Below are 12816 nucleotides of genomic sequence, written 5' to 3' on the forward strand. Positions count from 1 at the left end.
AAGAGCATATTCTCACCATATAAATATTTTAAGCTTTAAGACATTATATTTAATATAATCATCACTGTGTCAAGATGTTATCTTCACAAATTGAAATTGACAAAAACACCATTTTCCGTAGATGTCAATATCTAGGATGTTCCAGTTTCCGGAAGCATGACACCAAATCGCCCCTATTTCTTCACCAACTCGCCACTCTTGCTAACCATGTTTTAAAATTAGCTTTTAATTTACTTAGAACAAAATCGTTATTTACACCAAGAAAAACAATTTTCAATGATCTTATTACAGTGTTGAATATGTAACCTTTTAGAATAAGTTTATATAAAGGAGCGACAAGTTTACATGGATCATTTCTAAATTTCCGGGCACAGTTAACAACATTTCCGTAAAAATGAGGATGTGCTATCCCGTTTGAAATAAGTTTTCTACATGTACAACCAAACTTCAAAACCAAATCTTTAAATATATGAAAAAAATTAGTAAAGGTTTTAAGTAATTTATGGTAACGATATCCCTGGTTTAATAATTTACCAGTAATACATACATCGCGTTCGTTAAAATAAAAAAAACGTCACAACAGACACAGGCATAGCGAGCGAGCTGTGAAATATGAACACTGTAAGATGGTGCCAAAGGAACATCACCATCTTAAAATGGAAAATAAACAATAGGGAACGAAAAATCGTCTCTTTTGTCGTACATTTTAGTGTGGAGTTTCCCGTTTAAAACCGAAATATTTAAATCCAGGAAAGAAGAGTTATTACCGAATAAATTTGATTTATTTAAAGTAAGTTCCTTGGGGTAAATTTCAGCATTATATTGAGAAAATTCTTGATTATTTAACGAAAAAATATCATCAAGATAACAGTAAGTATTGTTGAATTTATAAAGTAAACGCAATTTCGAAAGGTCTTTACGGAGTTTAGTCATAAACTGTGATTCGTTACACAAGTGTATACACAAGTCTGCTATGGAAGGGGCACAATTAGTGCCTATGGGGATACCTACAACCTGTAGATAAACTTTGTAAGCATATTAGGAGTCACGATAAAAAACGTAGTAGACTCACTTCACATACAAAATGTCATCAGAATTCAAGCAACAATGTTGCACAAAGTCAGATTATTGTAGTTATTGGTGCTACTTTTATCCACTGATGCGATAATTTTTTTAGATAAGCTTGTAAATTGTTCGAAATATCTTTATAGAATCTGCGAAATTTTCAATGTTTCCTTGTTGGTCGCACTACACACTAAAAAAGTATTGCCAAATCAGGATCTTTCCATACTTTTATATTTCTTATAATATAAGCTACTTGTTTCTACCTTTTCCGTACTTTCCTGCAAAATCTTCGACGACAGCTTTTCCTATAAATAAAATTAGACAACTGATATGTGTTTATCGTAACAACAATCCAACATCATAGGTTAGAAGAAACACGACATTTATTCGTTCATTGATTACAGTATAGTTAATCATTAAGCGAGTTGTTTTAAGAAAATCTGTGATGCGGTTTTGTTTCTCATCAATTTTCTTGGTCTGTCGTTTGGTTATGTCTGTGTGTCCGTTTGTTCGTGCATCCTTCCGTTCGTTCGTCCGTCTGTTCGTTCGTTTGTTCGTCCGTTCGTCCGTTCGTCTGTCCAGCTTCAGGTTAAAGTTTTTTGGTCAAGGTGGTTTTTGATGAAGTTGAAGTCCAATCGACTTCAAACTTAGTATTTGGCACAACTTTTTGGAATTTTGGATCCTCAATGCTCTTCAACTTTGTACTTGTTTGGCTTTATAAATATTTTGATATGAGCGTCACTGATAAGTCTTATGTAGACGAAACGCGCGTCTGGCGTACTTAATTATAATCCTGGTACCTCTGATAACTATTTACACCACTGGGTCGATGCCACTGCTGGTGGACGTTTCGTCCCCGAGGGTATCACCAGCCCAGTAGTCAACACTTCGGTGTTGACATGAATATCAATAATGTGGTCATTTTAATAAATTTCCTGTTACAAAACTTTGAATTTTACGAAAAATTAAGGATTTTCTTATCCCAGGCATAGATTACCTTAGCCGTATTTGGCACAACTTTTTGGAATTTTGGATCCTCAATGCTCTTCAACTTTGTACTTGTTTGGCTTTATAAATATTTTGATATGAGCGTCACTGATGAGTCTTATGTAGACGAAACGCGCGTCTGGCGTACTAAATTATAATCCTGGTACCTCTGATAACTATTTACACCACTGGGTCGATGCCTCTGGTGGTGGACATTTCGTCCCCGAGGGTATCACCAGCCCAGTAGTCAACACTTCGGTGTTGACATGAATATCAATAATGTGGTCATTTTAATAAATTTCCTGTTACAAAACTTTGAATTTTACGAAAAATTAAGGATTTTCTTATCCCAGGCATAGATTACCTAAGCCGTATTTGGCACAACTTTTTGGAATTTTGGATCCTCAATGCTCTTCAACTTTGTACTTGTTTGGCTTTATAAATATTTTGATATGAGCGTCACTGATGAGTCTTATGTAGACGAAACGCGCGTCTGTCGTACTAAATTATAATCCTGGTACCTCTGATAACTATTTACACCACTGGGTCGATGCCACTGCTGGTGGACGTTTCGTCCCCGAGGGTATCACCAGCCCAGTAGTCAACACTTCGGTGTTGACATGAATATCAATAATGTGGTCATTTTAATAAATTTCCTGTTACAAAACTTTGAATTTTACGAAAAATTAAGGATTTTCTTATCCCAGGCATAGATTACCTTAGCCGTATTTGGCACAACTTTTGGGAATTTTGGATCCTCAATGCTCTTCAACTTTGTACTTGTTTGGCTTTATAAATATTTTGATATGAGCGTCACTGATGAGTCTTATTTAGACGAAACGCGCGTCTGGCGTACTAAATTATAATCCTGGTACCTCTGATAACTATTTACACCACTGGGTCGATGCCACTGCTGGTGGACGTTTCGTCCCCGAGGGTATCACCAGCCCAGTAGTCAACACTTCGGTGTTGACATGAATATCAATAATGTGGTCATTTTAATAAATTTCCTGTTACAAAACTTTGAATTTTACGAAAAATTAAGGATTTTCTTATCCCAGGCATAGATTACCTTAGCCGTATTTGGCACAACTTTTGGGAATTTTGGATCCTCAATGCTCTTCAACTTTGTACTTGTTTGGCTTTATAAATATTTTGATATGAGCGTCACTGATGAGTCTTATGTAGACGAAACGCGCGTCTGGCGTACTAAATTATAATCCTGGTACCTCTGATAACTATTTACACCACTGGGTCGATGCCACTGCTGGTGGATGTTTCGTCCCCGAGGGTATCACCAGCCCAGTAGTCAACACTTCGGTGTTGACATGAATATCAATAATGTGGTCATTTAAATAAATTTCCTGTTACAAAACTTTGAGTTTTACGAAAAATTAAGGATTTTCTTATCCCAGGCATAGATTACCTTAGCCGTATTTGGCACAACTTTTTGGAATTTTGGATCCTCAATGCTATTCAACTTTGTACTTGTTTGGCTTTATAAATATTTTGATATGAGCGTCACTGGTGAGTCTAATGTAGACGAAACGCGCGTCTGGCGTACTAAATTATAATCCTGGTACCTCTGATAACTATGAGTACACATGTTGCCTATGATATGATAAGTTAGAGTTTTTACCCAAATTTCATGGTCCACTGAACATAGAAAATGATAGTGCGAGTGGGGCATTCGTGTTCTGAGTACACATTCTTGTTTATAAATATTCACGGAATTGTAGGGACTTGTTTAGTATATATATAAGTGGTTTCCTTGATTTATATAAACTCATCGTTGTCTCTCTCTTATACATTAATACAGTAGCCATTTCTTATTAAATCAGACCATCAAAGGAAAAAAAGCAGCTTCATGTATAAACATGTTGAAATCACGGAGAAAACCCACAGAAGCCTATCTTCCTTAACTCTTCACCGCTGCATACATTCAAAGTCAATGAGTTGTCACATTGTTATCATTGGTGTTACCGTCTAATTTGACCTATTTCTAGTGGATGAAAACTCGGAATATTGGAAGCTTGAATGGACTGGGAATTACTAAAACATTTTTAGCGATATTGCCACTGTTTGTTCCCCTACACCCTACACGCTAGAAAAGTAATAACTACCTCTGTAGTATACATATGCAACTACTTACGCATTCTCTCTTAAATTCTTCATCACTGTTGTCATTATCCTAGCAAATATAAAAAAGACATTTAAAATTTGTTGATATCATTTGTATAACAGCAAATGTAACTTCATACGTTATCATATACAGACTTTTATCATTTACTGATTACAGAATAGAAGTAGTTGAAGAAGGTGGTTTCAAGTTATTGTCTATTATCTGATAAGGTATTGTTTATTATCAGTTTTCTAGTCTTGTAATGCTATTATTTACATACTCGTTTCTCGGGTAGATTTGTTATGCTTTTTGTCGAGCCTGCAACTTTTGTTGCAGAAAGCTCGACATAGGTATAATGATCCGGCGGCGTTAGCTCACTTCTTAAAAGCTTTATAGTTTAGAAGGTGGAAGACCTGGATGCTTCCTATTTTGTATATAGATGATTTATGTTACAAAGTTTCCGTCAGTCACAGGTCCAATGTCCTTGATCTCATTTTCATGGTTCAGTGACAACTTGAAAAAAAAGTTCAAAATTTTTGTACTGTTGTATTCTCTCTTATTATAAGTAATAGGATAACTATATTTGATATGTGCGTACCTTGCAAGGTCCTCATGTCTGTCAGACAGTTTTCACTTGACACTGACCTCATTTCATGGATCAGTGAACAAGGTTAAGTTTTGGTGGTCAAGTCAATATCTCAGATACTATAAGAAATAGAGCTAGTATATTCGTTGTATGGAAGGCCTGTAAGGTGTACATGTCCAACTGGCAGGTGTCATCTGACCTTGACCTCATTTTCATGGTTCAGTGGTTATAGTTAATTTTTGTGTTTTGGTCTGTTTTTCTCATACTATATGCAATAGGTCTACTATATTTGTTGTATGGAATGATTGTAAGGTGTACATGTCTAGTGGGCAGATGTCATGTGACCTTGACCTCATTTTCATGGTTCAGTGGTCAAAGTTAAGTTTTTTAGTTTTGGTCTTTTTATCTAATACTATATGCCATAGGTCAACTATATTTGGTGTATGGAAATATTTTATGATCTTTATGTCAGTCGCGCAGGTTTTATTTGACCGTGACGTCATTTTTACGGTTCATTGCACAGTGTTAAGTTTTTGTGTTTTGGTCTATTTTTCTTAAACTATTAGTAATGGGTCAACTATATGTGTTGTATAGAAGCATTGTTAGCTGTACATGTCTGCCTGACATGGTTCATCTGACCTTGACCTTATTTTCAAGGTTCTTTGGTCTTTGTTTAGTTATCTTGGTTAATGTTTAGTTTATGTGACAGTTGTAATAAAGCTTAGCTTTATACTTAAGACTTTCAACATAATATCAATGATTAGTATAAAAGGCGAGACATTTTAGCGTGTGCACTCTTGTTAAAGATTGTTTTGCAATTTAGATGGCTACATTGCAAGTCATACGACTGTTACAGCCCATATATGTCGTCTGTGGTTTTTTTTCTTGCTACATCGTTATTTTGTTTCAAATATATTTACTTGTTGTATGGATGAGTGAGCATGCATTGAACTTAACTTCCTTAGAAAAAGAAGATGATGCTTCTTATCATATGTATGCTGTTCTTTGTGATTTGTTGTGTAATAAATATTTGACATACTAATCTCGACTGGCATTCTAGGATACATGTATACGACGCTTCATTGGTGAGAATAAAATGGCATTACTGTTATAGGTGTGTGTTTTTATGTGTTGACAAATAAACTGCTGACATGAATTGCGTTTTATCAGAATAACAGAGAAACAAGAAATTTCCCTGTTGTATTTCTTTTATTTTCAAAACATGGATCGGTGCTGCAATGGTTGTACTTGGAGTGAATGATGGTTAAATCAATGCTCAGCTTCTCATCCAACTGACATGATCAGTTTAATTCATGATTTTTTTTAATTTTCAACGAAATGTATCAGTTTAATAATATTTGAAGTAAGTGATATATGTAGCTGAATATTTAAAACATATTGTTCTTAGCCATTAATTTTAGAAACTTAACAATTGAACATTTATCTGCGAGATAAAAATATCTTATTTTCAAAGAAGAAGAAATCTCAATTCATGTCACAGGTAAACTTGAAGATGTGGATGAATGATAAAAAAATAATATTATGACGAATATAGGACTTTTCAACTAAATGCATACAGCAATAACAGTATTATTGTAAAAGTTTTATATAAAACGACGCAGGTTTACATTGACACTAAAACAAATGGTTTCGATTTATCTCGATTAATATTTTCGTACGAATAGTATCTCAAGTTTGATGCACTCAATAAAGAAATAACAGTGGGTATAAAAAAGTAATTTTCTTAAGTTGATATTTATTTCAGCTTTAAAATGTTATCATATATCAACAAGCAACCATGAACTCATCACATATACAAGGATTGAAATTTTGTATTTTCGCTTGACGTGCGTTTCGTAAAAAAAAGACCCAACAGTGATGCGTGATTTAAAAGAAAAAGTTAAAAAGGACGAAACAATGTACAAAGTTGAAATTTTGACGACCGAAATTCCTAAAAGTTTTGCCAAATACAGAACACGACTACCGCTTTGTTACCTCTAATTCTTATCTCCATGAAGATATTTGAGATTTGTTCATTATAACAGCAATCCAACATCATAAGTTTACTGAAGTATAAGAAGCTGGTTTTAAGAAACTGCCAATACTGTAATACGGTATTGCTGATTAGCAATTTTTTGTTGTTTTGTGTTTTTGTAATGTGTTGTCATTTTATGATATACACAATTGATCTTTTGCTTTGATCTTTTTATTTTTTCTATAGATTGTAATTCAACTAACATATAAACAGAGGAAGTCTTGTGACTGTCACATTTTACATATTCCTTCTTGGGTTTTTTGCTACAGCATTTTATTTAAAGAGTAATTTGTGGTACTTATGAATGAGCTTGCAGATTTTGTTAAATTCAATTGAGTAGAAACAATATAATTACTACTTCTTATCATATATGCTGCCAGTTGTGATTTGTTGATCATTTAAAAAATCCAAGGTACAAAATATACTATTCATGACCAGCATTTTATGATATTAATCTAAAAACCATACAGATGGAGACATAAGATCTTTATTTTTATAAGGGTGTATTTATGTATTATCATATCATAAAAATATAAAACAACACGTTTAATAATTTATTGCGTCCGAAGCGCTTTTCTGGATTTACCGTCATCAGGAACGCTCAAAGCCAAACATTTGAAATCCGAAGATGTATAAGTACCGAAAATAGTTGAAGAGCTATATGTTAAAAATACCTAAAATAAATAGCCAAATTCATCTAAAGCCAACTTTGTCTGAGGGAGTTGAAACCTTAGTTTCATGATAATTTCAAAATTTATAAACGGACAATTTTAGTAAAGTTTGTTTAATCATGTCAGTACCGAAGCACTGACTACTGAGCTGATGATACCCTCGGGGACTGATAGTACACCAGCAGAGGTATCGACCCAGTGATGTAAAAATATAAAACAACACGTTTAATAATTTATTGCGTCCGAAGCGCTTTTCTGGATTTACCTTCATCAAGAACTCTCAAAGCCAAACATTTGAAATTCGAAGATGTATAAGTACCGAAAATCGTTGAAGAGCTATATGTTAAAAATACCTAAAAAAAATAGCCAAATTCATCTAAAGCCATTTTTGCCTGAGGGAGTTGAAACCTTAGTTTCATAATGATTTCAAAATTTATAAGCGGACAATTTTAGTAAAGTTTGTTTAATCATGTCAGTACCGAAGCACTGACTACTGAGCTGATGATACCCTCAGGGACTGATAGTCCACCAGCAGAGGTATCGACCCAGGGATGTAAAAATATAAAAGAACACGTTTAATAATTTATTGCGTCCGAAGCGCTTTTCTGGATTTACCTGCATCAGTAACGCTCAAAGCCAAACATATGAAATCCGAAGATGTATAAGTAACGAAAATCGTTGAAGAGCTATATGTTAAAAATACCTAAAATAAATAGCCAAATTCATCTAAAGCCAACTTTGCCTGAGGGAGTTGAAACCTTAGTTTCATATTAATTTCAAAATTTATAAACGGACAATTTTAGTAAAGTTTGTTTAATCATGTCAGTACCGAAGCACTGACTACTGAGCTGATGATACCCTCGGGGACTGATAGTCCACCAGCAGAGGTAACGACCCAGTGATGTAAAAATATAAAACAACACGTTTAATAATTTATTGCGTCCGAAGCGCTTTTCTGAATTTACCTTCATCAGGAACGCTGAAAGCCAAACACTTGAAATCCGAAGATGTATAAGTACCGAAAATCGTTGAAGAGCTATATGTTAAAAATACCTAAAATAAATAGCCAATTTCATCTAAAGCCAACTTTGCCTGACAAAAATGCTGACATGAAATACGTTTGATCGTTTGACTGAGGGTAAACCCAGAAAAATACAGATAGGCATTGTGTGTTTTTATGTGTTCATTAAATTATTTGAGCACCACATGCAATTGTTTGACATTAAAAGAAAAAAAGGTACCATATTCCCTCATATATACTTCAAAACAGTATCATTTTTGTATTTAATCAGACCATCCAAGTACAATTTCCTGAAAAAAGCAGCTACATTTATAGGCATCTTTGGAATCACGGAAAAAAACAAAGAAGCTGCTCTTTACTAAACACTATCACATCTTCCTTTTTGAACGACAACACTGTATTAATTGAAAGGTAATGAGGCGTACCATTGTTATTATATGCGCTGCCGACTTATCCGAAGTATTGCGTTTAAAATACTCGAAATATCGGAAACGTGAAGTGACTGTAAATTCCCTATCGATATTTCGGCCATATTGCCACTGTTTGTTGCCCGACTAGTTAGAAAAGTAATGCCAATAAGGAATGTAATAATTTCATATCTCTAAAATAACTTACCAATGCTTTGCTACTTTTTCCAATTCTCTTCCCAATCCGATCAATATTCTACAAATAAAAAAAAGAAAGTTATTATTTGTTTATTATAACATGAATCTGACATCCAGAGTTATCATATAAAGACATTTACCGTTAACTCATTACAGAATAGAAAAAGTTGAAGAAGGTGGTTTCAAGTAATTGTATATTCTCTGCTACGGTATTGTTTATCTCTAAATTAACTTACCAATGCTGTGATACTTTCTTTCTTTTTCTTCTTAAACTGATTAATATCCTACAAAAAAAAAAGACAGTGGTTTCAAGTAATTGTCTTTTCTCTGATACGGTATTAAGTTTGGAATGTTACTGATTTTTTATGCTTTGTAAAGATTGTTTTGCAGTTATGATGGAAACAAGGTAGTCATATGACTGTAACAGCTCATATATTTCGTCTGTATTGTTTTTTTGCTATATCGTTATTTGTTTTAAAAAAGGTTATTTGTTGTCTGGATGAATAAGCATGCAATGAACTTAATCCGTTAGAAAAAAAAACTCCAGATGTGATTTCAATAATATATATGCTCCCAGGAAACACATGACGTCCTCGCAACGTTATGTATTGGTCGCTGGAAGGTCATGACTGACGTTACCTTAGTACGACGTTGTTGCAACGTTGTGAGAATGTAATTTTACGTCACGTCAGATACGACGTAGAACCGACGTTAGGACAACGTTATTATTGTTTTTAATAACGTTCGTTATTATTGTTTATAATAACGTTTATATTACGTTGTTGCAATGTCATATTGCGACGTATCTGTCACGTATCTGTGACGTTATAGCAACGTCGTCATATTTTTTGTCGATAAGTTGATTTTTACGCTATTATAAAAGAGGAACGATGTTTTTTTGTCATCAATAATACATCATAATAATAATAATAAAAAAATAATAATTGCAACATGGACTGTACATAGATCAAATAAATCACGTAATTAAAACGTTGTTGCAACGTAAATATCGACATCTCTAAAATTTACAATAGCACAATTTCTTCTTTTATTATGCACTAAACTTAATTTTAATTTGTCTTGTTTCTATTGGCAGAACTAATGAACGATATTTGATATGAGGCAGGCATTACCTGTGAAAGGGGACGAAGTCTGTACGAATTTATTCTTTTGATTCAAACATGTTAAAAAAAGATACGGAAATGCCGTACGTAACGTTTCCGATTTTGGTTCTGTTGTTAGGGCTTTTAGTTGTGACGCTATTTAAGTGATGACGTCATATTCCAAGTAAACGCCATTCACCAAGCCACTGGAGTTACATTAGATTCAACGTAAGTACATTTATCTGTATTCTTTAACTTTAACTTTTGTTTTTTCTTCTTACTTTTTATAAAGTTTCTACTATAAAGGAACAGAATGATGTTCCCGTAAAATTTTGACGTCATAAAACAAAATATCTGACGCCACATTGGAAATGTGATTGTCAAAAGTTCAAGCGGCCGGTATATGTCAAAATACAGGATTTCGTGTTTTGAGCATGATTTTTGTTCTCCAAGCATTATCACTATCAGCGATATCACAATGTGAGACGTGAATTTATCAGCAACATCACAATGCGGGTTTTCTTTGTATAAATGTCGAAAAATATCAGCCGCTCGTCAAAAAGGTTCACATTGTGGCTCGCAGCTTATATTTTACGATATCAGCGTGTAGAAAACCCGATAATCTATACATATCGCACCACTATTCTGGTTTTACAACACGTGCATGAAAGAAGATAGATAAGAAATTAAATTTTGTTGTACTCTTGCTTTATAAATTATTTTTACAAAAAACTTTATTTGAAAAATCCGGATAATTTTAAACATTTTAGATTAAATAGGTATATATTTCATTAGCTGCGAAAACGTAGCTCTTAAGGTCCTTTTGTCGATTTTTTATATTTGCGGTCTTGATTCTATGGCAAAAAAAAAAAATTCATGCTCATTTTAATTTTCTGACGAGATGAACACAAAGAAAAGTATTTCTTGAAAAGTTTGCTATTATTCTACCAAATTAAAATCGTAAAAATGCATTTGTGTTTAACTCATCAGATGATGAAAACAAAACTCAAGAAAATTATGACTAAATAAACAATAAAACTTCAAACATTTTTTACATCTTTTGGTATCTATTTTATATAAATCGCTCATACCATTCATACAGTTACTTCGTAATATTTTTTTTGAGAAATATTCTATTTTGGATGAAATGATAGGAAATTTTTTGATTTTGTCCCATGTATGTACAGTGTCTCATAGCCTATGTAGGCTGGGTATTTGTCTTATCTTACTATTGTGCAATGTATATTATATTGTATATATAAACATCTGTAGACGAGTATGTGACACTTAAATAAAATACATTATCTTTAGAACTGAGGGGGTCAGACCCATGTCAGACAAGCTCATGATTGTGTTTTATACAGTCATACATTTATAATTGAACTTTTAAAATATGTTCTCTTATACTGTATTGTATTTCATTGTATTCCATTGTATTAAAAATGTAAATTTGTTTGTTTGTATTGCTTGACCCTTATCATTATGGGTGTAATTTTGCAATAAAGATTATTATAATTAATTATTTTTGCAAGGGACAATATAATTAACAAAAAAAAATCATACCACTGCTCCTTAAATTATTTTTATTATAAATATATAAAATGACTGAATAAATAGTCAACGATTAATCTTATATAATATGTATGTTCCAGACCGTATCTAGAGTGGGGTGCTCATTTTCGTCATATCTTTCCTGGAATTTTCCATGTTTTCTTCAGTTTATCTTCAGGTCTTCATGTTTTGAAGTATACTGATATTTCTATATGAAGATAACTTCAATGTCAAAATATTCTAAGCTTTAAAGCGTGTTTGTTTTGAGAAAAATCATTTGAAATGTTGAAATTTCCTGATGTTTTGTCAAAGGGACACAAATTCGCCGTTGTTACACATCTATTTAAAACCAAATAACTGCAGCTTTAAACAATATTTATCAAATAAATTTCATTACAGATGAATAGCAGACATTTGAAAGGTGTAAAAAACTGAAATTTAGGGCAATAAGTCAAAGAATTACTAAAGAAATACTTCTTTGAAATCGTTTTTTTCATTCAGGAAATTGGCTTAAAATCGTTGCGGTAAGTGCCGAAATTTGGTCTCATTTAAAAAATAATCATATTTGTTATAACAATATAATTTACCGGCATATTTCTTCAATTTCATCCATCCTTTGAAGTTTTTACTCCTCAAAATCATAAAACGGCGAAATTGTGTCCACGGCGAATATTAGCGCCCCACTCTTGAGTTTTTGGACCGTTTGCGTACTTTTAAAAAAAATACTCATACGGTCGAACTAATATTAAGAAGTTGGTCAAGTTTAATGCAAATGCATATAACAGATCAAGATAACATAACTCTCAAATTTATATAAAAAAAAGTTCAAATGTAATTGAAATAAAAAATTCCCGCTTTATATTAAATCTGTTAATTTCTTGTATGTCTTAACATGTCGACAAGTAATACATTAATTGAATTATATAATCACTGAAATTGAATATATCGGAAGTAAACATGTGGGAAGACAATATTTAGCAACTTACAAACAAAAATGTAAATGCAAGGGAACATGCATGAACAGCAAACATGTAAACGCCAAAAAATACGTCCATCTAACTGTTATAATA

At 32.9% G+C, this 12816-nt stretch overlaps 1 protein-coding gene across 1 annotated transcript in view; it reads right to left on the reverse strand.

Moving 5' to 3' along the window:
• Positions 1-1274: 1274 nt before the first annotated feature.
• The window catches only part of LOC143050756 (uncharacterized), a 67547-nt gene continuing 56005 nt past the window's right edge, over positions 1275-12816 (reverse strand). The window contains exons 13-16 of the mRNA XM_076223875.1: positions 9329-9376; positions 9103-9150; positions 4205-4243; positions 1275-1370 (exon numbers count right to left, since the gene is read on the reverse strand). Coding sequence (XP_076079990.1) covers positions 1275-1370; positions 4205-4243; positions 9103-9150; positions 9329-9376 — 231 coding nt within the window. The remainder of the gene's footprint in view (positions 1371-4204; positions 4244-9102; positions 9151-9328; positions 9377-12816) is intronic.

The sequence above is a fragment of the Mytilus galloprovincialis genome, chromosome 11, assembly GCF_965363235.1.
Source record: "Mytilus galloprovincialis chromosome 11, xbMytGall1.hap1.1, whole genome shotgun sequence".
Taxonomy (NCBI): Eukaryota; Metazoa; Mollusca; class Bivalvia; order Mytilida; family Mytilidae; genus Mytilus; species Mytilus galloprovincialis.